Genomic DNA, 26,532 nt, shown 5'->3' with positions numbered 1-26,532 from the left:
TTTGCAAATTGGAGAGAAAATTAAAAGGCTCCTTCTTAATCTTTCCATCACCAATTAAATTTGCTCCATCCCATTCTAAGTTTCGAACCATATGTTTGGGTGTGCGCTGATTGCCCAATTAATAACCTCTTGAAGGAAATTTTGACGCTACCCATGCTTGATGCTCGATACAATTATAAGAGTTATACGTAAACTCGAGCTCAAGCTCATAAGCTTGACTACTAGCCCCGCGTTCATATCTACATGGGTACATCGCATATTTTTAAGAACTTCTTTGTCTTTCTATCATCATAAAAGATTTTTCAAAAAGAAAATGTTTGATTAGGCTCGATTATGCTGGCGAGACTGTCTGAGTTTAGTATTGGCAAAATCGCTCTCGACTTTATAAGAGACTCAAGTACCTCGAGTTCGGACTCAACTCCAAATTAGACGGTGCAATCTCGAGTAATCATCGAACAGAGCCCGAGCTAATAGCGAGCAGCTTGACTCTGTTACCCCCCTACTCCAGACTTTGCAATTTGGGATCGATCTCGAGTAATTATCGAGTTGAGCTCAAGCTAATGGCAAGTAGCTTGGCTCAATTATGCCCCCGCACCAGATTTTGTGACTTCCGAACAAGGGTCGGGGGACTGCATCAACAACATCCATTTTTTTTTCACTATTGTGTACTTCCCAATCACATGATGGTGGAGAACATTACCAAAAAAGTCTTACACCTATTGTAATTGTGTCAATCTAATCCTAAACTCTTTTTTTTTTATTCAGTCCTAAATCTTTTGTTATTGTGTCAATTTAACACCCGCCGGTGACATAACATTTTAATATTTTTTTTTATTGTCTTTTCTTTTTCTTTCTTTTTTCTTTCCTTCGCTCTTCTTCCTCCAGCTGATCGCCAAAACAAGGAAAAAGAAAATAAAAAAAATTCAAATATTATGTCACAAGCCGGCCAAAATTAACCGTGTGGACTGAATTACCACAATTGTAAAAGGTTTATGACTGAATCGGCCAAAAAAAAAAAATTTAGAGCTGAGTTGGTACAATTATAATAAATGTAGAACTTGTTTTGTAATTTTCGCCATGATGGTGGGACGAACAACAATGAAATTGGATGATAAACCAACTTAAATGCACCTATACCTTCTAACCTACCTGTGGATATGTGAGAATTTTCTCAAGCGGACGACGGACCTCATAAATATCCCGGTATATAATAGACCCGAAGAGAGGGGCAGCAGCTGCGAAAGGGAAAGCTGGATCTCACAACACAGCTTTGCTAGGAAGAGCAGTAGCCTTTAGAATGGAATTCAGGTAAGAGTGCAAAGAAAGGGTAAGCGTAACAAGAATAGAGGACAGAGCGGAAGAATGAAGCTGCAACCATCACAATGAAATAGAAACAATCTTAAGTCTGATTTAGCCATCTACCAAGCTTGATCACATGCTTGACAAATTTGGATATTATATTTAGACAATTGAAGACTAACACTAGAACAGATACAAACACTGTAATCTACTAGAAACAAGCACGGATTAAATACTTACACCCCTTGATCCAGGATCCTAATACAGAGACTATAATGTACATTCTGGGAGACTTCTCGGGCAATAAATAACACGTCATGTAAAAATACAAAGAAGTGTTAGCTGTTTCTCTCCACGAAAAAAAGAAAAATGGTGACGGACATGACATGGAACACCTGCTTAGCTTTTCCTTCCTTTCATCATTCTCCAAGTCATTTTCTTTTTCTTCCATCTCAAGACGGCCATCCTCTTACTTTTCCTTCTCCGGTATTTCGACCTATTCCTCAACCAGCCAAAGTAATCCTTCCCTTTCTCGAGCTCAATGAAATCTACTAGATCACCATAATCACATGACTTCTTTGAGCCTTCTAGGAGACACTTGAGAAAGATTTCTCCGTTGCAGGTTTCTTCTGTACCCTCTTCCACGCAAAAAGACTCTGTATGATCCAGTTCCGAGGCATTATTAGAAGTATCGCCTTGCACTTCTTGGATGTTACTGCTTAAGCAACTGGTAGGAACCATCCTGTATATACAATAAGGGGGAATAAAAAACTGAAGATAGCTAGATCAAAAGAACAATACAGCATGCAGTTTCTAAAACCTTGCTTGCACATTTCAGATGTATTTATTTATAAATTATACAGCAGCATAAAACACTGTCCCCGAAATGAGAATATGATGGCAAAACCTTACTCTTTGAATTGGAGCATTGTAAAATATGTCAAACAAGAATAATGAGTTTTGTTCGGTAATTGGACCAAAATGGGTGTTGCGCAAAAGCAATTACACGATGCTTGGCAACTTTGGCAGGATCAAGAAAAGATGTAGAAGCTACCCTAACTAATAGATGAAGGTGCTTTTATCATAGAAGGCTACATGTAAATAAGAAAACAAGAATGCTATGAGAAGGTAAATATTTCATCTTCTTATTTGTCTTCAATAATTTGGAGATCCTACTTCAGTCTGTTCACGTTACACACTGGTGACCAACCAAAGAATGGAATTTCATACTTACAGGTTAGAAAAAACATGGCTAGCCCGAGAACCAAAGAGCAGATCACAATAATAGTATCAGACTGATAGTATATTCTTCTGGGTACCCGGGACTAATAATGTGTAAGCAAGCAAAATCCCACTAGAATAAAATTGAGCAGAGTTAACATGGACATAACTACCATGACGTTCACAAAATCAACAAAGGCATACATAAGACCACAAGGATCAAACCAAAACTTACCTCTTCTTTAGAGAAACATCCATGAGATGAAGATTCTCCTTCTAGAGCCAGTAGCGACCTTACCGCAACTAAATCCCCTTCTTCCAAAATAATCAGATTCAAGAGCACCATGATCATAGACAAGCAAGCCTTAACTAAAAAGTCAAACCTTGTGTCAAAGCATAATGATAGCAGTCCCAAAAAATGAAAGAGTGTCCCTGTACACTCTTCATGCCTCAATTTGTGCATTTTCATCCTCTCAAATAAGAAGCATTGAACTGGTAAATGAATGCCAAATTGTTGAAAGCAGCGAACCATCTCAAGCAAGAAATTGTGCTGTCTCTGGAAAGATAAGTCCTGTGAGATGTGTAGACAACTTGTGTACCCATTATTCCTGAAGAGCCATATTACTTGGAACATGGAATTGCTCATCAAATTCAGAATGGATGAAAGGAGATAAACATCCTGGAAACTCACTCCCCCGTTTTTGTGAGCGACGCTATGACTAGTGTCATGATTATATGCTTTTAAAATCGCGCACTCTAAGACTGATAAGATCTCATCTATGTCTGACCAAGTCACAACATTGCCTACGTATTTGGTATATGCCATAGATGCAGATAACTTGTCTGTTTCGCTTTCCAAAATCATGTTCCGCCTGTAAGAGTTCCATGAATTTTCTAATTTGGCAACCAAAAGATCAAGTTTCTCCTTGGTCGCTTGCTTAATACAAGATTCAAAGGATGGCTGACTTCTCCCAAGCATAAATGAAGAAAATGGATCTTCAGCACTCGGAGCATAATGGCCTACATGAAAGTTACCCATATGCATCTTGTACATGTTGACAGACCTTTCAAATGTTTTCAGATAGAGGTCCATCTCTGCAAGATCTGGTCCTGTACTTAAAGAGAACATGCGGGTATCCATAACTTCAGAAACTAGCAGAACCAAATGTGCCTGAAGCATCTTTGGCACAAAAGGCACAATAGGGTTCCCAAGTAATGCCAAGGCTGCAGTCAAACTAAGTTCAGGAATTTTGTTTTCCTTCCAATGGTGCCCATCTACTCTGAACAAAATATTTTCAATTGCTGCTTCGTTAGAATCCAGCAGCATAAGATGAGCCGCCACCAGTTCTAGCACAACTCCAACATTATGATGGTTACAGTTGCGCATAAATCGATTTTCACCAGGGAAGCAAGCAGAATCAACAGATACAAAGAGATCCCTCAGTGATTCTTCTGACAGGAGTTCATCTGCAAAAACCTGAAGATAAGACAATGCTCAACAGGATTAACAATTATAGGAAAACAGGAATCAACAGGTACAGGAAACACCTTTTCTATTTTTCTTTATTCCTCCTTACCCTGGAAGTCAATTTATGAGCACCAAGTGAGATCGTTAACACGGTATCATTGCTCAATTCTTCACGCCCTATTTGATATTTCGTTTGGCATATAGTTCTTGCTAATGTTAGTCCCTTATTATCCTACATCACTTGTCTATTGAGTACTTGAACTTTTCGATTGGACTGGACTTTTTAACATGATAGGAGAGCCAAAGTCCGCCCAGTTTATGTCTCTTGTGAGGCCCCCTGTTAGTCAATTTCACAGACCATTCTTAGTCCAGTTTGCACGTGAGAGGGGATGCTAACAAAATTAGCCCTGTCATAAATAACTTGCAATGCATATTGATTTTTAAATTAGCCCTGCTAAAGAATGATCTTACTGAAAATAAGCAGATCGACTCTAACATCTACCTCAGTTGATTATCCTATGAAGAATTTATCCAATACATGTAAAGGAGCTAGAAGAGCGAAGAAAAAGGATTTAGTATCCCATTCTGGATCCTCATCATCCCCGATTAACTCCAATTCCCACCATCCTAAAAAGGAGCTATTCTTACTTTTAATCATCCACCAGTAATTGCTTTCTTTAGGCTCTTGTTTTTGCGAATCATCTCAAGTAAAACAAAGTTTTAGAATATCCACACTTCGTACAAACTGTTACTCAAAACCATCTGAAGGACTTTTAAAAGCTAATGGAACGAGATCTTGTGCTACTCCTCCAAATTTTAACCCTAGCCTCTAGAAATTTAAGTACAATTCATACATGTTGATCTATATGCATATAGAGAGTATCTCGTGTTTCAGCTTGTATAATGGCATTTCCCCAACAAGATCAGTACAATAATAAATATCCAATTGAGAATATGCCTCAAGCCCTTCCACAATAAGAAAACCGAATGGGTGCAAGGTTAAGAGGCCGTACGACATAAAGACATTGAGAGCAATATGGCAGAAGGCCTTAGGCTTACTTAGTTTCTAGATCTAGTGAGAAGTCATCCCATTCAACAAGGTTGTACCAGACATGATTGCTCCAATCTCAACTCTGACAGAGACCTGTCAATAAGCATTTGAATTTCTTGATTTTGATGAATTATGGTTTTCAAATATAGTACATGACAGCATCAGAACTTCACCCATCAACAGGTAAAAATGCATATTGCACTAATAATAAGAATTTCTCAAACCCAAAAGGTGGAACTTTACATAGAGTCTATTTATCTCCGAGCAGTTGCACTAAAAGCAAAAGAAAAGAACGAATCTAAATTGGAGAACACGCCTGATACTTTCGGAATAACATAACATGGCATGTAAAATTCTCGAAACTACCTCTAGAAGCGCACTTAAGAGTGACGTGTGTGGATCTGAAGGTCGAAGAAAATGTAAGGATGCAACAAGGTCCTCTGCAACCGAAGTAGTGTAACCATTTTCACAGTAACTGCGTTCCCGACGGAACCTCTTGAAGGAAATAGAAGTGCCCTCATCATTTCCACTTGAAGTAAAAGAAATTAACTTGCTGAGTATGGAAAGGAGAACTTGTGCTTTCTCAAGGATCAGATTTTGGTCAAAGCTGAGCAGAGTTAATACTGACAAACAGCACCTTAACAACAAGGTTAGCTCTTCCGCGATATTCCACAATTTGGAGGTAGATAGTGTCCTTGCATGCTTCTGGCTGATGGAAATTTCTGGCAAAGCAGAGAATAGCTGTTGACACCTTTCACAAAGTTCCTTGTATAGGATTTCGGACAGCTTACGTATATCCTCTTGAAGTAAAACATTGACAAGGCAAGAGCTGTCCGGCGTCCTCAAAGAGCACATCATCAGTGCACGCAATCGTTTCAAGAGTGGTGCCTTGGGACACTGCCACCACAAACGACTGCAATTAACAAAAAGAACTATCAACACAAACATTCTCATTCATCAGTCATCACATCCTATAGAGATGTCAGTATACACCCATATGCACCTACTTGGGTAAAATCAAACTGCCATTTCGAAAGAGTTCTTGTTTCTCCACATGGTAATTGTTAGCGATGGCATTCACCTCGGTAAGAACTTCTAGGAAACGTATGTTACATGTCACTCCTTATATTAGCAAACTCGTAACTACAAAATGGAAGCTCACACGACTTTGATGATGCATGAACTCAGTGAACAACAAGGGTCTCATTATTTAAACCCGACCAATCTTCTCGAAAATGAATCACCTCAATAGAATAAGCTCGAGAAAAGAGTTCAAAAATGCAGGCGTTTCGAGTTCTTGACAAGCAGCTGAGATGCATTCAAACGATGGGAAACCCAAAACACCATTCTTTAATGACGAATCGGCCCAGGCATAGGAAAGAGTCCGTGGCACTTGAAATTCTCTCGTATCCCGAATTGGAAAAACACAATCCACCGAACGAGAGAGCAGATTCTACCGACAAATTACGGAGAAAAACCAGAGAAAGCAAACGAACAAAATCAGAACACGGAAACAACAAGAGAGGCCAGAAACGCCTTAGTGTTGCAACGGCAGCAGCGAAGACGCCACACCACCATCTCAAGATATCAAATTGACGCACACAAGACGGAATCCAACGAGCGAGGAAGATGGAGGAGGAAGAAGAAGGAGATGTACTGGAGGCGACTGAAGAGCAGAGATTAGGGCTTGGAAGAGGAGACGGGGAGGAGGAGATACAGGGCTCGCGCGGGAAAACTTCTTCCTTCGCCGACTCATCTGCCATCACCAAAATGAAATGAACGATGGAAGGAGCCCGCCGCCTTTATATTTTCCCTTGATTTTGCGCGAATTTTCATCCAAATTACGTATTTTACATAAGTTTATATAAATATATATAACGTATATAGTATCCGTTAAAAAAAGAATTCTTAAAAATAATCGTTTGTATCATTTAAAATAATTAATCAATGAAAAAATCATCTTTATCGACTGTAATTTATGTCTGGATATTTTTTTAGGCTCCGTTTGTTTCTAGAAAAATGAACAATTTGAAAAGTAATTTCCCAAAACCGTCGTTTATGTCCCTTACATAAATGAATGAGCGATTTTTTTTATCGTCTAGGAAAGACTTAGACATAAAGTATTGTCGATAATATTTAGGCATACATATTTTTCTAGACAATAAAAAAAATCCTCTCATCCATTTTTACAAGCGATACAAGCGATTATTTATCGAAAAATATTTTTCAAATCAGCTATTTTTTGTGAAACAAACGGAGTAGGCAACAATATTTAGACATAAACATTTTCTTAGACCACAGAAGAATTTCGTCCATTCATTTTTACAGGCGATTGTTTTTCTGGTTTGTCCGACAAAAAATGATCAATTTTTATGAATATTTTTCTTTAAAACGATTTGCTTTTATCACTTACAAATGTTTACACGCAAATTGTTATTGACGATGAAAATATTTTTATTGATTAATTATTTCAAACGATATAAGCGATAGCTTTTAAAAAAATATTTTCTAAATCATTCAATTTTTCGCTTAACAAATACAGCCCAAAACTCATTAGAACTGATGATATTGAACAAGGCAAGCAATTAGGAGAGGAGTCCTACTTATAAAGAAGGGGACGGTGCAAGAACAGTCCTCTTTGCAAGGAGAATGATCAACATCTTGTCAATTCATTCTGTTTCCTTCCTCTGTTCTTCATATCATCCAACTTTTAAACTTCGGACTCTCCCTTAATGGAGTTCGAGGACTCGCTCATCAACTTCGGTCTGGTTCGAGGACTCGCTCATCGACTTTCGGCGAAACAAGGAAATTACTAATTCTGGTTTCGGCTAAAGGTGCAACAGCCTTAGCATCACCTTCTCCGAAGGGCCTGAAACTCCCTTCGAAACAGCTGAAAGACTTGAAAGGTCCCCCAGGTGAAGAAATGGAAAACATTACGCCTTCCTTGTATTTGCATAGGTTGTTCCAAGAATGTGTTTCCAGCAAAGGCGTTCAATCCACGAATCCACTCACAAACATGTTAACTTCAATGCAGCAGAAACTCATTTTACCTACTGTGAACTTGGCAATCGATAAATGAGTAACAAAAATGACCTTGGTCGATATTTATAACTTGGCCATAGCTTTTTCGTGTCGGTATTTACTTCCCGGCCATGTCCACCGTCTCCATCCACCACTCATAGCGCGGTCACCTCCCTCCTTTGAAACCCACTTCCCCACCATGGTTGCCGCAATGAGTTCCGACAGATTTACTTTCAGATTTGGAACTGCCGTCCGTGGAGCCACGGCCACGACAGACCTACAGCCATGCTCGCGTCTAGATCTGGAACTTCGGAGCCAAGGCGGCGGCAGACCTCGGAGCGGAGTCATGGCCGCGGTAGACCTCAGAGCCATGGTGGCGACATACCTTGGAGCCATGGCCGCGGAGCTATGGCCGCAGCAGACCTTGGAGCGGAGCCATGGCTCGCGAGAGACCTGGAGCATAACGGCATACGAGTCAGATCTGGAGGCACCGACCATTAACGAGCAAGGACGGCGGAGAAATCAGATTGTGGCTGTAGATGAAAGCGGATGGAGTGAGAAATTCCATTGGACACTGTTGGATTCTATTCGGTAATGTTTATGTTTCAAAAATAATAATTCTGATTAGAATCAATTTTTTGCTTCTGTTTCCTAAATGAATTTTAAAGAATCAGAACGCATTTGATAATTGCATAAAATTTCTATTTTCGGAACAAAAATACGTTTGCTAACTGTACAAATTTGTATTATGGAAAATAATTTCTCTTTGATGACTTTAAATCTGTCATTTAAATCAAATAATTATATAATCACATTTGATGACTTTCCTCAGACCTCACAGTTATGATCCTCTTGCACCATGACATATTTTTTACCGGAATAGGGATGTTTCGGATTTGTTCCTTAGAAGGATAATACGCTAAAATTGTTGTCTTCCCATGTTTCTCTTGAGACTATGCATATATCAAATATGAAAGAGGTGACTTTGATTATCTTTTACTACTCATAATGAATAAATTTCATCTCTGCCATATAGGTGGCTTAGTTTGCAAAATCACAAAAAATAGGGTTGTCCAATCGAATAGATCCATTTCTTACTTTTTGAGGATTTTCGAGAATTTTCGGGATAATTTGTCCATGAGAGACAAAGTCGTCATTTGGAAGAAATTGAAAAGCAAAATGGTCAAAAATAGGCTTGGCCAGTTGAAATAACCCATTTCCTGATTTTTTAGATTTTTTTGGAATTTTTCTGATTTTCCAAATTTTTAAGGATTTTTATGAATTTTCCAATTTTTTGGATTTTTTTAATTATTTAATTATTTTTTATTTTTTTATTAATTTCTGAAATTTTTATTTTAAAAAATTTATCCCAACCAAGTCGGATTGATCTGGTGCACGCCTAGCAAGCGCTCGTCAAAAGTGAGGGAAGACTATCGTTGCATTTTTTATTCTCAAAAGTGTTCTTTTTTTTAGAGCCAGCTTTTTTTTATTCTTATTTTTTGTCCAAAAGTGTTTTCGAAAGCAAAATCAAAATCAAAACCATTTTCATTACCAAACATGTTTCTGATTCTTTTTTGTTTTGGATAACAGAATTAGAGGAACTAAAATGTTACCATACCGGCCCTTAAAGATTTTTTTATTTACTTATCTATTTTCACCAATAAGTGTCGGTTTGTTTTGGTTAAGAGTAAATAAGCGCACGCCACGTTAGCTATTGGCGTGGTGCTAGCAAACTACCAAATATTTTTTCGTAATTTAGGGGACTAGATTGAATATTTACCAATAGTTAATGGGCCACATTGAATAAATTAAAAACTCATAGATTATCTGTGTCAATTTTCCATTTCAAATTTTTTCATGCCTCGCATTTATGCGCTCTAGTCTTAGGTCAAAATGAAGCAAATGCGTAATGTGATAGCTTAAAGTTTTTAGAACAGTTGACAGTGATTTTATGAGATCTTTATGAATCGAGATTACTTGTAATTTTTCTTTTCTATTTTTTCGGGGAAACCTAAGTTAGTTCTCGTCTCTTTTCGAGAGTGTGTTAAAAATGATTATTACATGTTTGAAAGGGCTGACGTTTAGCCCTCATTAGTCCCAAAATGAATCCACCTCGAACTCGAACCGTAAATAATGAGACAAAAATAATATAAAGCATAGTTAGGTGGAATCTTAGAGTCCTTTTGTAAAGCGAATGACAATCAAATGGACTTGGTACATCCAAACCCCATAATTAAATCCGATGACTTCTTCATGTGTCGAACGGACAAGCTGCACCTACATCAATAATTAGCTACTTGAATCCCGCAAATCTTAGCATTCAATAATGATTGGATATAATTCGAATTGAATAGTCTTTCACAAACATTTCTTCGTCGCAATCCAACATCCTGATGTTTTTTCGGTGAGACCAACCACCTAACGCGAGTGCAGTAGCCAAACTAAGCCAATCATAGCAATGGACCACTAGCGCGCATGCGCGAGTCCCCTTTGAAGTAAGAGGAATTACCAAAAAAGGCATAAACCTATTGTAATTATGTTAATTTCAATCCCAAACCTTAATTTTTTTTTTTTGCCAATTGAGCCCAAAATCTTTTGCATTTTTGCCAATTCAATTCATCCGATTAGTTTTGACGTAGATAATTTTTCATAATATTTTAATATATTTCAAATTTTTATTTTTTAATTTTTAATTTTCTTTCTCTTTCTTTTTTTCTTCCTTCTTCCTCCAGCTAGTGGCCAAGTTCGGCGCCTACTAGAGGCGAGGGTCGGTGAAGTCGACCTCGTCAACCTCCAAATAAACTCACCCCCGCTGCCCACCGGCAAGGAAGAAGGAAGCAAAAAAAAGAAAGAGAAAGAAAAGAAAATAATAAATAAATAATTTGAATATATTATAAATGTCCATGTCGGCGATTTTCGACCAAAATTAACCCGATGAACTGAATTGCACAAAAGATTTAGGGCGGCGCTATTTACACTCTCATTTTGGTTAAGACACTCATTTTTACTAGTTAACTTACTAAAATACCCTCTTGTTTCTTTAATTAAATATTTCTTTTTTTATCAGGCTAATCCATAAATCTACCTTTTTTTTAGTCGATCTTGATAAAAACAAAAAAGGAAAATTGATCACAAAATGGAAAAGATTAATTTGTTAAAAGCATAATAAAATGTCAAACATATTTGTATTTAGATATGTATTAACAAAGGATAAACACATAAATGAAAAAAAAAAAAAATGAAATTTTGTGCTGTTCAAAACTTGATATAAAGAAAGGAATTAACGTCGATTGTAAATTCAATCTCATAGCAAGTGGATAAAAAATTTAAAATATGCTTAAAATTTCTCCCAAAAAAATCTTACGTGAGTTTGAAAGTGCAGAATGTGTAAAAAAAAATTTCAACCCCATCTTCCAATTCATATTAAAATATGAAAAGCTAAACAAAAAAAGAGCAAATAAGCGATTTGTAACTTTAAAAACCTACAATTCTATTTGAAAATCGCCCACAAGATCAAAATCTGCTTGATAATGATATTGAATTTTAAATTTCAAATTTGAAATAAAGTTTCCCTCTAACTATTTCATAAAAAATAGATAGTTAATTGTGTGTTCATAAGCCGTTATAACAAGAAATTTCTAACATTTTATATAGCTTTTCTAATTAAAAGGATGTGATCATAAATTAAGAATAACGAACTTCTTTAGGAAAAGTGATAACATGATGCATTATAGAATGATATTTATTGGGTGCAATTTGATATTTATATGGTGAATTTGATATTTAAAAAGGTAAATAAAAATAAAGGCAATTATGTTGGTTAGGTTGATAAAAAAACAAACAATAACTTGAAGAGGGAGAAGGGTATTTTGGTCTATTAATTAAAAAGAAGAGTGCGTTAGCCAAAATAGGAGTAGAAATAGCACCACCCAAGATTTATGACTCAATTAATAAAAAAAAATGTAGAACTAAATTAAAACAATGACAATAAATTTAGATCATTTTTTTTTTAATATTTACCTTCGTAGAAACCTGCCAAGGATTCGAATATCGTGATGATATTCTTTTTTCATTGTCAAAATCCTCACGACATTCGTTTTCTCATGGTCAAGGGAAAAAAACAACAACAATGAGGCACGAGAAGCAAATTTGGATCATGTGGAATGTAATCGGAGGAAGCTTCTTCACCGGATGATGCCGGGGGAGTACTACACTTTCGTCGTACCGGGTCAATTTACATTTTAGATTTTAGCTATAATCACGTCATTCGTGCCGACGCTAATAGATACACGTATATTTATTTTCGCTTCGAAGGGTTTATTGGACGGAACGGACCTTAAGGTTCTGTGTCTTTTAGGGTATGAGATTCCAGTTGTTTTACCGCCGTAACATCCAAGATTTAAGAGATAAGATAGAATAACCATAAGCGAGAATTTTAATTGAGGACAATTTGAGAACTTTGACATCGGCATACCACCAAACGATTACACTAGTCTAATGTCAGCAATACATTGAGAACGATAGAGCATATTGCTCTCGATAAAGCATACGCTGATAATATACTCGATTGTCATAGTTATTAAGATAGGCTCGGTGAGACGAAGATGTACCTAAATCCAAGTTTTGCAACTGCTATTTGGGTAGCTATTGGAAAAAAGGACAAAGAATAATGCATGTATACTTCTCCTTTTGTCGAATTATTAGCATTAAGGCTTTGGTTATTTCGCGAAAAAAAAATTTAGGGCTTGAGAAATATTTTCATGACCGTTTATATCGCTTAAAAAAAAAAAAACGAATGAACAACAATTATTTCCATTGCTCGTGAAGATGTTTGAACATAAATCGTTGAAGGCAAAGAGGACATTTTTCGGTAATTAAAGTAATTTGATTAGTACGAGGTTTATATGGTACAAATTGGGGCCCACTCGTGGAACTTTTAATTCCCTACAAATTGGCAATTCGGGCACTTTTTAAATTTCTAATCACGCCGAGCCGGCCAACGGAAGAAATCAACGGCGATTGTAACCCCTTCGCGAAACGAAACGACGAATGACAAAGTAGACCTTCCCCCTAATTATACACTTCATCCCTCCTTCTGCGGACGCGCTTTCGGTTGTCTGCTAGTTTTTGCCCCCCGAATTTCCCCTAATTTCTCACCTCGGCCCTCGAAACTTTCGCACTTTAACCACGCTCGGATTTTGGGGAAAACCAATCCTTCGGGCCGTTTTCGCGACGAATCTCCTCCGAATCCAGCCTCGGTTCTGGCCGTATTTATTCTTCGCGGTTTTGTGCTCGATTAGGGTTTTGGATCTCCAACCGATTCGCCTTTTGGAGGTTCTGTCAAAAAAAAAAAAAAAAAATTTCTGGAGTCTCGCATCTTCGAGCACCGAATCGCCCGACAGTCGTTGGGCTGTTCATATTGCCGAGCGCGTCGTGGTGTTCGTTCCGGGATAAATTTCGTCGCCAACCTCTCGTCTCCTTCAGCAAATTATACAATCAGGCAAGTTCTTTTTTTTTTTTTTGCTCTTTTGTTTTTTGGAAAAGTGAAGCGTGGTTACGGGACCGTGTGTCGGACATGTTTCGGTTTGATTGCCCGGATGGTGTCTGAGAGTTCTATGCGAGCGGGTCATCTTCTAATTTCCTATTCATGAATTTTGTCAACTAGGCAGGTTTGTGCCTTATTTTATTGTTATTTTAATTGCATTATTATTTTTTTGTCGGAAAGGGTCAAGAATTTCCCTTGCTTTTGCGAGGTGGTGGATTCAGCTCTCTTTCATCAAGGTCTTATAAGCTGGGGCTGTCGATATGTTGGTTTTCATTAGAAACAGCTGCTGCAGCAACGTAATCAGCTGCTGTTTCGTTCATTTGTCTGAATGGCATCCGTTGGAATAGCAAAGCTGTGTTCTGGGCTTGAAAGCCCCGTCCTCTCCTGTGTATCCCAGGTGTGTGTATGAAAGTCGATATTTTGTTCGCTTGCGGAATCTCAACTGAAATCGCTGATGCGTGGATTCGCTTGAGGCGATTGATTTCATGAATCTTTCGCAAGGAAGCTTCAGAACTACATGGTTATTTGTGTTCTGGAGTGAGTATTTCGCTACCAAGTGCACTTGGTAGCGGCAATCAGCTCGAGTTTTGCTTTTGTTCGCGTTGATATCGTTAGGTGTCCCTTTCTTTCTGCTTAGTAGAGTGCTGTGATTGGCAACCGTTTTTGAGAAATCAAGGGTGTGCATTTTTTGCAGGTCCTTGGAGTTTTTGTTTATCTTGGAGCTGAAAGTTGCAGTATATAATTAAAGGTTCCAAATTTCTCATGTTCAACAAAGGGTATCCAATTGCAAGATTCATGGGCTGCTGTAGTTGCTTTGGATTCTCTAGGAAGCCCAGAAGAACCTCGAGGCCCATTTCTGGATTGAATAATCATCTTTCTCAGGAGTTTCTGTTGGATGAAGACATTGAAGATGAGGATGATCGTTCATTCAATGGGGAGGTCACGGATGGTGGTCACGATGATGAGGGTGAATTACGGAGCCGTGCCCAACGTTCTGAAGATATACTGAGGTTTAGAGGAGAAAATGGCATGATTTGCAGGCAATATCCTGTAAAAGAAACCCACAAAGTTATTCGTTCAGAGGTAAATATCAAGGAATTGTGAAACTCTTTCTTGGTCACATGCGGAGTATGCTGCAGTTGCTTCATGAGAGATCATAAATGGATATCCTGCAATAGGGAATTTGACATTGCATGAGCTTTTAGTTTGTGTGATCTTTTACCTAAAGTAGTTTTTCTATCCAAACAGTATCTTAAGAGCTGAGCATCTATCCAGCTCGCCTGTTATGATCCCTTTGTATAAGCTGCCTATTACACATATACAAAGTGCTAGCCTGCACAACTTCCTTGAGTGAACTGTGCAAGCTTTTAGTCTTATCTCAGCAGAGGGGTATCTGTGATATTGAGCAAAGCTATGTCAGTCTCTATGAATCAGTTGCTCTGTGATTTTTAGCATCTTTTTTCTACTATAAGCTTACGAGTGGTCATTTTCTGATGAGGCACATATGTCTCTCTGATCATGCATTTATGTTCATGCGTCTTATCAGGATGAAAATGGAAATAAGATGGTCAATGAATATGTTCGTGAGTGTAAGATTGGCTCTGGTAGCTATGGCAAAGTGGTATGTGGCTGTATCATATTTTATCTTGTTACTTTCTTACGGGAGATGATGCGGTTATTATTTGATGTGCAACAGGTTCTCTACCGAAGCCAAGTCGATGGAAAGCATTATGCAATTAAGGTAAGTTTAATATACTTCCTGGCTGCTTATGAGTTTGCTAAAAACTGTAACTAAGAGATAAAAAATCTCTCTCTCTCTCTCTCTGTCACTCACACACACACAAAGTGTCTCTCATCCTCACTTTTGTTGTCAACATCTTTCATGCATGAGATATAATTTTTGCAAGCATGGCATAATGATGCGATTAGCAGCTTAGAATTTTGGAGTGGTTAACTTAATGAATCCTTTATCTTTTGTCTGTCCTCGTTTCTCAAAAAAAGGCTAGATACTCCAAAGATAGTGCGCTAGGTGGCTATACATATGTGGGAGCGTTAGACAGTTGTTTAGAAGATGTCCTATGTCATACTGTTTCTGTGGATTCATTCTTTCTCATTGTCCTTTAGAAGCATGTATTTTTTCTGTACTTGTATAATGAGGGGGCTTGTTTTCAATGACTAGAAAATTATGATCTGTATGAATTATAATCATTTCATTGCAGGCCTTTCATAAGTCCCATTTGCTAAGGCTGCGCGTGGCACCTTCAGAAACTGCCATGACCGATGTTCTTAGAGAAGTATGTTTTTTGTCTGATTCATCTTTGTATGCTTTATCTGGATTTGCTAGGAATGAGTTCTCTGAGCAAATTGTGTTGATGATAACCGGGAAAAACATGCATCATATAACTTAACTCTCAAGTTCTTGTGTTGCTCTTGATGCATTGATTCTATTTATGTGGTGCAGCTGTTTAATGTCATTCTTATGCTATTCCTTGTTCAATTATGAAATAATAAAGACCTATTTGAGCTACATTTGTTCCTTGACATAATCTATTAGAGGGTTAGAGCAACATCATTTTGCATGGAGTTGCGCTTCCAGATAAAAGCTTTATTTATGTTCCTCCTTTCTCCGCAGGTTTTGATCATGAAAATATTGGAGCACCCTAATATAGTCAACCTTGTGGAGGTGATTGATGACCCAGAAACAGATCACTTCTACATGGGTACGTTCGTCAGTTTACTTCCCATTGGTTTTTTACAATGAACTTTCTATGTGCTTGCCATTGAATTTCTGTGGAAATTGTCTCAAGCATCGTAACCTTGACAAGTGGTTTATTTTTTGGGTTAGTTCTTGAATATGTGGATGGCAAATGGGCTTATGAAGGATCTGGTCCACCTGGCGGGATTGGAGAAAATACTGCCAGAAAGTATCTGCGCGATATCGTTTCTGGGCTGATGTATCTCCATGCTCATGTATGCTACTGCTATCTGTGTTGAAATATACGAGTGCGTTGCTTTCTGTTTTGTCCTTCATTCTGTGATGATGTTAAGCTGTCAACACTGTAGTGAGTGCCTGTTCTTTTCTTTAATGCGAGGGAACCAGAATATAGTGCATGGAGATATCAAGCCTGATAATTTGTTGGTGACCAGTTCCGGCATTGTGAAGATAGGAGATTTCAGTGTTAGCCAGGTCTTTGAGGTAATGATTGCTGCTCCCAAGGCCTCTGTAAACTGTCACTTGAATGGAAGAAAAACTACCAGCTTTGGCCCTCAGCGGGGAGAAGTGTTTGGTGTTGATATTCTCCTATTTCATGCTATTTGTATGAATATGCGAGAAAACAGTTTACGCTAGTTTATGTTATGTTTGTGGATCTAAACGGGATATTCTAATACTACTTTTGGAATACTTTGAGGTTAGGAGAAGAGATGGAAAAATTAAAATTTCCCTCCTTTCTTCTTCACAAGGATTTTAAAGTTTATTACGTTTTCTACACCCACCCCTCATTTTTTTTTCTATTCCCCTCCTTCCCAATCAAAGCATAAATGTACCAAGCATATGGGTAATCTGGTTTGGATTTAAAGACGATAAATCCTGAGGTCACTCTTTTGTTAAATCATGGGGTTGTGAATTCTCATCGTTGATATGTGCAGGATGATAATGATCAACTTCGGCGATCCCCTGGGACTCCTGTTTTCACAGCACCCGAGTGCTGCCTAGGTGCAGTCCCTTATCCATTAGGGCAATGATAGGACAAAATATTGACATGAAAGGATTTTTGTACTTTGTAATGTGATTTTCTTCCTGATATATAAAATAGGTCTCACTTATCGAGGGAGGGCTGCTGATACTTGGGCTGTGGGAGTCACTCTTTACTGTATGGTCTTGGGACATTATCCTTTCCTTGGAGAAACACTGCAAGACACGTATGACAAGGTATATATGCCTCAGTTAGCCCCAACCCCTTCTTTCTCACCGTTTCATCCCATTATTTGAGTTGAGTTAATGCTTTTTGAAATTTGATTTGGCAGATAGTTAATAACCCTTTGATACTGCCGGATGGTCTCAATCCACTGCTCAAGAACTTGCTGGAGGGGCTTCTTTGCAAAGGTTAGTATCAGTAGTGTTAGTGGGCTCCATCACATACCTTATCCCAACTGCAAGCTGTGCACCGTGACTGTTTTTCCCTTCTTCTTCTTTTGGTTGGAATGGTAAAATGCCATTCTATCATATGCAGATCCAGAACACAGGTTGACATTGGATGCTGTCGCAGCTCATGCCTGGGTTGTTGGAGAAGATGGGCCAATCCCTCAATATTTATGCTGGTGCAAGCGCAAAAGCTTGGAGGTGCAAGTACATGATGGGAGCAAATATGATATTGACATGAGTTTGACTAACTGAGTTTCGTTAACTTTCGGAATTACCTATCTGTATAGTAAAACCCAATATCTTCTCCTTTCTTTTTCCTTTTTGGCACATGAGCTGACGAAAATCTGGAGATGGGAATCAGAGAAGGTGCTGAGAGGAATTATCCGTTAAAACAGGGATGAAAGACCTGTGCACCTCAGAGTGGAAATAGAGATGGATAGATGTCTGGATGGCTCTAGAAATGCAGATATGAGTTTTAGTAGGTTAAGACTTTTCGGATTTTGTTCGTGATTTCTTGACAGAAGATTAGCGCGTCTCGCCATTTACAATGGGCTCATAGGTTTTGAAACTGGGTTAAGAGATTTATGCTGACATTTATTGATTCCTTAGCAATTTGCTTGATGCTTGATTTTCAACCCTCTTTGGTCATAGTATGATTGAGTAATAGTTTTGCTGCACTTAGTGATACTGCTCACTAGTCGATGGACATGGTGCTCACGAAACTTGATTGATCTGAACAGATTTTCTGATGTGAAATCTTTCATTAGAATGCGGTCGGCTACGTCGTCTCAATATGATGGGGCAAGAGGTCTTGTTGATAGCTACAGAAGGAAAGATGCAGTAAGTGGACCTTCTAATGGTTATCTGAGTCATGCTGGGTTTGGCTATGGTTTTGAGTGATATATCCTCCTTTAGGTGAAAAGCAGAACTCGCGTGCGCATAAATCAAAAGTTCTCAGTATGCACAGTAGAGGAGTTTCTAACATTACCGCGTCTTATTCGTAAGAGTTTATGCATTGCAAACATGGATGTTCTTATCATCACTTGCTCTATAAATTGTTTAATCGGAAAGGAGGAAGTAATGGGTTAGGTGGGTCTGTGAGAGATTTATCTTCATGTGTCATCTTCAGTAGGGACAAAAGCGAAACGAGCCATGTTTGGTCCACTTTGGCTTTTTTTCCCTATAGTTTAGCTATCATGAATAGTGCCTACTGTCGAAAAATACTGCATATTACTGTAGGTGGGTTGGATTCGGAGTAAGTCTACAGTGCTAACGAATCCCTCTTTATGCCGTATGTATTCGTCGCCTCCAGATCGCGTGGATCTCATACCGATCATTATTAGCTCGACATAGGAAGAATTTCCCCTCCTGAAGGATGGGAGTCAGTGAACTCGAAAAGTAAGTTTCGGTTCACATGCCACCTTTTGCTCATTGGATTCAAATCTCCACATCAAACTTGCCGCGCACCGCGTATCAAGGGTAAATCTAACCAAGGGCAAACCTCAGAAGATCATCTCAATGACACCCTTTTACCTCCTGGTATAGAAATATAATTTGTACCTTTCGTTTCGAATGCTATTTTAAGCTATTTTACTTTCATTACGTTATGTTTACGTTACCAATTGCCGTCGAGAACAATTCGATGTTGGAACTACGATTCGATTGTTATTGCCGTCGAGAACAATTCGATGTTGGAACTACGATTCGATTGTTGCTGCTCCTTGCGAAGGTTATCGAATCCCCTTGTTTTTCTTTTTCCCTTTGTTTGCTTTTGCGTTCTCATTTTTCTCTCCATGGAAAGAAGTTAAAAGGCCAAATTGGACTATCCAGAGTGGTAGAAATGCTAAAATTCAAGGTAAAAGAGCTAGAGAAGAGGAGACGTGCCTTGGACAATTAAAAACTTCGACAAAGTTGGGAAGTCTTGGACGACAGAAGATGCGGCTCAAACCCACCCATGATTAGATCTCCAACATCCATGTGTTCTTGCAAACTTTATTTACCTTTTTATCAGTCTATTCTTTCCATTTTTTTATGGTGGCTAATCAATAAAGAATTGCTCTAGCTCCATCCTAATTGCACGCATCCGGTGCATGCGAGTTCGCTCGATTTTAACCATAAGATCATGTAAATCAAACCAAGGTATAAAAGTTTATAATGCGCTTGGCTCAATTAATTTTTTTTCTTTCAAATTTCCTTGCAGTTGTTTGCGCAACAAGTTACTCATTTTGACAAGTGCTCCCGGAGCTAGGATGCAGGTCCCTTTTCGTCTTCTTTTTTTTTTTTTGGCGACAAGCTGCGCATTCATTTGGGATTCCCTTCTCTATTGTCCCACCATTCTTAGCAATGTTGAAGACTTTCACACAGGATTTTCGAATCCGCATGGCATAACCAAGAAATCATAACGAATTAACGACCTCCAACTTCCTTCGCCCCCACGTGCAGCGGCTTTTGCACTGTTTGTTGACTCCGACCAGTCACCCGTTTTTCTTTTTTTACCATTTTACGGTCAAGGAATAGTCGGGTCATCTTTCATACACTTCGGCCGGGACATCCGCCGGAAAATCAGAAGGCACCCCCGACTAGCCGACCTTCGGGCAAAAAACTTCACGGTAAAATTGAGACTGGATCTAAATTTGGGATTTTTTTTACCGGACAAAAAAAAAATTAGGGTAAAATTATGACCGTGCCTAAAATTTGAGGTTTTCGTTAGATAAAAGTAAGAATTGGGAAAGAGCTAAAATTTGAAAATTTTCAGGATATTAGACCCCACAATCTTAAATGGTTGTCTTATTTGTGTGTATCGTTTGGATGCATAGTGTACATTTTTTCAATTTGATATGAGTTCGAGATAGGCTTTTGCACATACTTTGACTCAGCAAAAGTGTCCGAGTCCTGTTATTGCGTGATGGGTCTGACCAAAACATCCTTTGTGTTACGATGGACTACCGATTTCGGTACGTACACCGGTATTGTTATTACAGGCGATTGATCGCATACCCTTGTTCTTTCTGTTGGAGTTTTGGTGTAGACAATATAGTTTTTCATGAGATTGACTTGGTATATCCGAAAATGAATCTTAACAACGTTTTTCGCCTCCTGGATATTCCCTTGAAATGTGTCACGTAAACCATGTAACAAGGGCAAGAGAACAAAAAAAAATTATGTCACGATCTGACCGAAAATGAAAAGCGAGGGACTAAAACAGAAATAAGAAGGAAGTGAGGGGTGAAAATAGAAACACCGCAAACATCTTTCGTTATTAAACGCGATTCTCTCTCCCCATCAAGTCGTGCCAGCTCAGTTTCTGAGTGCTAAAGTAGCTCACATCTTATTCTCTCTCTATCGCGCCGGAATCCGGCGACATGTTCGGTGGCGACCACTTCGCGGCGAATGCCGTGCGTTGAGATCGAAGACTGCGATTTCGAATTACCGGTATGTACGCGTTCTTCTCACTATTCGGAGCTCTCTCTGATCTTGACGCGCCATACGCGAGGGGTAATCGCATGCGGATCCGAGTCTGATTGTTGTGGATTGATTCATCTAAATTTGGATTGATTCATGCAACATTCCATTTTATATAAATTCGTTATTCCTGTTCATAGCGAAACCCAGATGATATTGTGGTGTGGGTGCTTATGTCGAGTTTTTGCTGATTTCAGATTACCCATCCGCCTCGATTGTTTTTATGGAGGAAACGTTCGCGGTACTATCGGTGACGGGGAAACTCTGCTCGATGATTCGTGCGAATTACGAACTTTTTCCTGGTTCAGTAGAGGCATTTATTTCTGGCTTGATCTGAAGACAATACGGTTCCGGTCCTTATTCTCAATTTGATGAATTGATCTGAAGAATGAAAAGGAGATGGAGGTTGATTGCGTGCAAAGGCCAAGATTTATTTCCTGGATATGGCATGATAGAATTTCACTTTAGCTTTTTCTAGAAATCTTTCTTGCGTGGGAAATTTCGTGCGTTTCGTGCGGAGGGTTGGTATACCATAGACAAATACGGTGAAAAAAGATTGTTCAAACTATTCCATGGAGGAGGTACAAGAAGAAGTGAATACTGTTTTTAGCTTAAATTTGAAGGGAGAAGTAGATGATGGTCATTCACCATCCAGGCTGAGACCAGGTGATTCACTCCTTCCAGGTCTTATAGATGATGTTGCTTTGAACTGTCTTGCTTGGGTTTGTCGATCTGATTATGCTTCATTATCACGTACCAACAAAAGGTTTAATAAATTAATCAAGAGTGGGCTTTTGTATGGGCTGAGGAGGCAGATGGGTGTCATTGAACATTGGGTGTATTTTGTTTGTGATCCAAGGGGGTGGGAGGCGTTTGACCCTATTAGAAAGAAGTGGATGACCTTGCCTAAGATACCTTGTGATGAATGCTTCAACCATGCAGATAAGGAATCGTTGGCTGTTGGCACTGAATTGTTGGTTTTTGGCCGTGAGCTGTTAGATTTTGCCATTTGGAAGTATAACTTGGTTCATCGAAGTTGGGTTAAGTGCGAGGGGATGGAATACAAACGCTGCTTGTTTGCCTCTGGTTGCCGTGGCTCTATCGCTATCGTGGCAGGTGGAATTGATAAGAAGGGGAATATACTGAAATCTGCTGAGTTGTATGATTCTTCCACGGGTAAATGGGAATTGTTACCTAGTATGCACACACCACGTAGATTGTGTTCTGGTTTTTTTATGGACGGCAAATTCTACGTGATTGGTGGGATGTCGAGCCCTACTGATTCGTTAACATGTGGAGAAGAGTATGACCTAGAGACAAAGAAGTGGAGGAAAATAGAGGGAATGTACCCCAACGTCAATAAGGCTGCTCAGGCACCTCCACTTGTGGCTGTTGTGGGTAATGAGCTCTACTCCGTAGAGCATTTGACCAACATGGTGAAGAAGTACAACAAGGCAAAGAACACCTGGGATGTGCTGGGGAGACTTCCGGTCAAGGCTGATTCTTCAAATGGTTGGGGCCTTGCTTTTAAGGCTTGTGGCGAGGAACTTTTGGTTGTCGGTGGGCAGAGAGGTCCAGAAGGTGAAGCTATTGTGCTGAACTCTTGGAATCCGAAATCGGGGTTCAAGAATGGCACTTTGGATTGGAAGGTGCTTGGTGTCAAAGAGAATGTTGGGGTATTTGTGTACAATTGCGCGGTGATGGGTTGCTGACTGTTATTTCAGAATTGACTTGAAGAAGGTACAGTACCTGCTATCTGACCTGGCCGTTTAGGATGCTTTCTTGCACATTTGTTTCAGCAACCAGACTAAGTCTTTACAACAGGACTTGAACCTTGAACTTGGTTTTCTTTCTTAATGCTTGTATTTGGTTATGTTTATCCCTCCCCTTATTTGATGTTTATTGCATAAGAGGAATAGAAAAATCATTTCAGCCTTGTCTCATCTCCGTCTGATGCACAAGGAGGTCATCTCAGCAAATGAAGTAAAAAGTCTTAGTGTGTTCAATAACGACATTCATCTTTTGATTCTTAATGTGGCTTTTTTTCTGTTATCTGTTTCGTTGCATCCGTCTTTCCAAGGAGATTTTGGACTTTGTTCCTTGGATTGGATATTCCATGCTCCAATTTAGACATCATTCTAGTTGCAGTCTCGTGGAATGGAGATGCTTACCAATTTCCTTCAGAATGTCTGGCTCAAAGCACAATGCCGAAAAGATAGCATGGTTGAATAAGATATGTCGTCATTAAAGCCAGTATCAAGCAAAAGCACTCTGATTACCACAGAAATCGATACGGGTTATAGACCCTGACGTAATGGCGTCCTGTAGAAACAAGATGCCAGATGCACTATTGCAAGCATTGGGAATGTCAATTTGCTTCGGCAGTGAATAGGTTTTCTTGCTTGATCATAGTGTAACCTGTTCTGCAATGTTACCATAAAATTTTTGAAAGGTGGGAGAAAATTAACACCTTTGCTTTGCACTTCATAGTTTTGAGTCTCTTCAGGATATTTCAAATGCATGGTTAATTGTCTTCCTCCACTACTCATCTCATGAAGTTTTCTCTGATTCTGTAGGTTTTTTAGCCATATTTTCTGTTCCTCCTTGGTCAAGCATTTCCACTACATAAGATTTGTCTTATCACGTTAAATTTCATATTCATCACACTGTCTGTCTGGATTATCGCAGCAGTTCAGTTTCATTTGACTATTTTTCTTCTTTTTTGTAATATCGGATGAGTCTCTTCCGGCTCGTTCAGGGCCTTGAAAAATTTGATGAGTGAGAGCGAGTATAACTTGCGGAGGGTTTCCTTTACTGAGATGTTCAGTAGCCTTGGTCGAACTCTGTACTATGCACATCAGAAGAATATTTTGCATACTTATTATAAGTGAAAAGAAGGCGGAGTCGTCCTGGGGCACAACGCCCTCCGCCCTGCAGGGTCCGGGGAGGGAAATATTTGGCATTGTTGTGATGAATTATTATGTGACTTGTTACCCGTTCTGTACATACGCCCACTGTTCTCATACATGAATTGCCAAACGGAAGAAAACAGACATGGTCCGGCGTTCTAATAGGTATGGTTTCCAGTCTGCGCTTTCATGTTTGGAACTATGTCCTCCTTTACCACTCAGCGACAAGACCGGCTTGTTTGTTTTCTGGTATGATTGGTGACTAAAGGACACTGGTCTAAAAGGAGGATAAAGTACATTTACCGTTCGTGCAAGCAACAACGGAGCTAGTCAGCTGGCTAAGACCCTTAGGTCCTTCCATTATTGTGCTTAGAATCTCTGCGTCATTGCAGGCAGGCCCAGATTAAACGAACTTAGTTCATAATATTTGTTGATCGGTTTAGGTCCGATCCCATCCTGTAACTGGTGGGAAGTCATGCTAAGCATCTCAAGTTTGGTTATAGGTTTACGTTTAGGAAAAAAAATTGAACAATATTATTCGTTTTGGTCCGGTAGGTCTGGTTCCTCCCTCCTGGAATCGGGAATCGGACTGGAGCCCCTAGGAGCCGGACACAATGGGCCGTTTTGATCTAGTCCGGCGTTTTCTGGTTCGGTCGGTCTATTATGCTCAGTCCTAGTACTTCCTTTTCTCCAATTTAAGGTGATGGGAGACGCAATGCGGTGTGGGGCAAATTGGGCCTTAATCTCGTGTCCCAATTTCCACTTCTAATGTTCCGTATTTGTTAACAAAATCCTTGGTAAGAAGGGATCATGAAGAGTAGAGGAGTAAGTCTGGTCTGAGCAAACACAGCAATAAACCCGAACCCGACCCAGAAGAGAGGTAAGGAATTATCCAAGGTGCGGCTAGACTTTCTAAGATTGACCTCGAGCTCCGACTCGATAAGGCATTTATATGCTCCGGCTAAGCTCTAACCTAGCCCAACTGAAACATCGATCTTCGGTGGAGCTGACGCTGGAATATACGGATTATGCAAACTACGACAGTCGACGTCGAGGCGGGTCTTAATCTCTCGGACTAGGTGTTGGTTTATAATACTCAAATTTTCGACTACTCCTCGAGCCATGGAATTGAATCGAACTCATCGAGTACACTGCATGATTGATCAAGTTATTATGAGCTTGGCCGCGGGTGGACCACTTTGAGGAGTCAGAATAGGGTGATGATCTTCTCTTTATTTCTGGGATTTTTCAGCCTCTTTTTTTTGTTATTCACACATAAATCCTTTTCATCAACCGACTTTCTCTTCTTTTTAATTCGCAGCCCGACCCGGCCCTAGCAGGCGATGGACCCAGGCCAAAATTTATGGTCCATTTTGCCATGTCGTAGGATTTAAATCTAGATTTCTCTTTCCTTTTCCCCTGGGAATTCCAAAAGAAGGGAAAAGAAAAGATACTTTGCATGGAACCAGAGCTTTCTATGAGCACTTTCTCGGGCTTCTATAGCTTTGCACATTTTCGTTCCGCTCGAAAAAAATGTCGTCGTCCGATCGTCGTCGGGGCCATCGGGAACGGGACCGTTGTTATTAAGCAAACGAATTTCGTCCCAAGTTCTTTTCAAGGGCGATGTAATTGACAAAATCATTCGAATACCCTTTTAGTTTGCGTATCTCTAAACATTTTTTTTTTTTGGCGCGTATAATTAACGAAATCATTTGCACCATCGACCAGAAGCGGCCTCTTTTCTTTTTTAGGTAGGCACTGGCAAGCAAAAGGGACCTAACTTTTGTCATCTTGTTTGAAAATTATCGTGAAAGACGGATGAATTTCCGGTTTCAAATGAACCTAAATCCTAGCTTTTTGCCCAAAAGTAGGCCGTACTTACTCACATTTATCATCGGAAGTCGAGGCTCCAGAAAGACTTTCAAAATTTCATGAACTTGGTTTAGTCTAAGATCCTTTAATAATAAAGTTGGTGTGCTAATTTGTTTATTTTTTTTATACTAGACAACTAGAATCATCCAGGGATTAAAATAATCTGAATTTAATTCTCTTTTCTTGTTTTCCAGCTATTAGACAATCCAAAAAGAAAACTTATATTCCGACTACGATTATTATTATTATTATTGAATTTGTTCCAAGAAAATGTTTCTTATGGGCCGGAATTTTTTTGAAATTGAGTATGCAATCGTTTAAATTGTTAGACAGTTGCGTATAACATATTTTGCGTCTTATTGGCCTATTCATAAACGCTTTTCATGATACTTACTGATTTTTGGCTAAATTGCACAAAATGGTTTTAGAGTTTGAGGAAATTCAAAATGTTCAAATCAGCATAGTTAATTCATATCTCTATCTAGGTGCTTTTTGCAAAAAAATTTTAGGTGTTCGGTGCTTTACAAATTTTAAATCTTA

At 39.1% G+C, this 26,532-nt stretch overlaps 3 protein-coding genes across 10 annotated transcripts; 2 read left to right on the top strand and 1 right to left on the bottom strand.

The window, feature by feature from the left end:
- Window positions 1-1,501: 1,501 nt before the first annotated feature.
- Window positions 1,502-6,826, bottom strand: LOC115752213. 5 transcript variants are annotated; one of them, XM_030690308.2, is made up of 4 exons: window positions 6,697-6,826; window positions 5,406-5,936; window positions 2,756-3,997; window positions 1,502-2,041 (listed from the first exon to the last, which is right to left on the bottom strand). In XM_030690308.2, exons 1-4 carry the CDS (start codon window positions 6,793-6,795, stop codon window positions 2,012-2,014), a joined length of 1,902 nt encoding a protein of 633 aa, XP_030546168.1. In that variant the 5' UTR covers window positions 6,796-6,826; the 3' UTR covers window positions 1,502-2,011. The 5 variants fall into 5 exon arrangements, with proteins under 5 accessions (XP_030546168.1, XP_030546171.1, XP_048135941.1 ...); XM_030690311.2 differs by having other exon boundaries at window positions 3,556-3,997; XM_048279984.1 differs by lacking the exon at window positions 1,502-2,041 and having other exon boundaries at window positions 2,698-3,997; window positions 5,406-5,532; window positions 5,831-5,936.
- Window positions 6,827-13,449: 6,623 nt separating this feature from the next.
- LOC115752174 (serine/threonine-protein kinase GRIK1) lies at window positions 13,450-18,382 on the top strand. Of its 4 annotated transcripts, XM_030690225.2 has the most exons (14): window positions 13,581-13,729; window positions 13,827-14,002; window positions 14,079-14,142; window positions 14,300-14,688; window positions 15,152-15,226; window positions 15,302-15,346; window positions 15,825-15,899; window positions 16,238-16,325; window positions 16,451-16,575; window positions 16,706-16,801; window positions 17,254-17,320; window positions 17,421-17,536; window positions 17,632-17,710; window positions 17,838-18,382. In XM_030690225.2, the coding sequence occupies exons 4-14, from the start codon at window positions 14,368-14,370 to the stop codon at window positions 17,999-18,001; spliced, it is 1,251 nt and encodes a 416-aa protein (XP_030546085.1). In that variant the 5' UTR covers window positions 13,581-13,729; window positions 13,827-14,002; window positions 14,079-14,142; window positions 14,300-14,367; the 3' UTR covers window positions 18,002-18,382. The 4 variants fall into 4 exon arrangements, with proteins under 4 accessions (XP_048135943.1, XP_048135944.1, XP_030546085.1 ...); XM_030690224.2 differs by lacking the exon at window positions 14,079-14,142; XM_048279986.1 differs by lacking the exons at window positions 13,581-13,729; window positions 13,827-14,002; window positions 14,079-14,142 and adding an exon at window positions 13,450-13,560.
- A 2,642-nt stretch (window positions 18,383-21,024) lies between these two features.
- On the top strand, window positions 21,025-23,244 carry LOC115752175 (F-box/kelch-repeat protein At5g60570). Its single transcript, XM_030690227.2, has 2 exons — window positions 21,025-21,181; window positions 21,409-23,244. The coding sequence occupies exon 2, from the start codon at window positions 21,784-21,786 to the stop codon at window positions 22,921-22,923; it is 1,140 nt and encodes a 379-aa protein (XP_030546087.1). The 5' UTR covers window positions 21,025-21,181; window positions 21,409-21,783; the 3' UTR covers window positions 22,924-23,244.
- The last annotated feature ends 3,288 nt before the right edge of the window (window positions 23,245-26,532 follow it).

The sequence above is a fragment of the Rhodamnia argentea genome, chromosome 6 (assembly GCF_020921035.1).
Source record: "Rhodamnia argentea isolate NSW1041297 chromosome 6, ASM2092103v1, whole genome shotgun sequence".
Taxonomy (NCBI): domain Eukaryota; kingdom Viridiplantae; phylum Streptophyta; class Magnoliopsida; order Myrtales; family Myrtaceae; genus Rhodamnia; species Rhodamnia argentea.
Note: the sequence above shows the minus strand (reverse complement) of the source record. Positions and strands in the feature narration are given on the sequence as shown.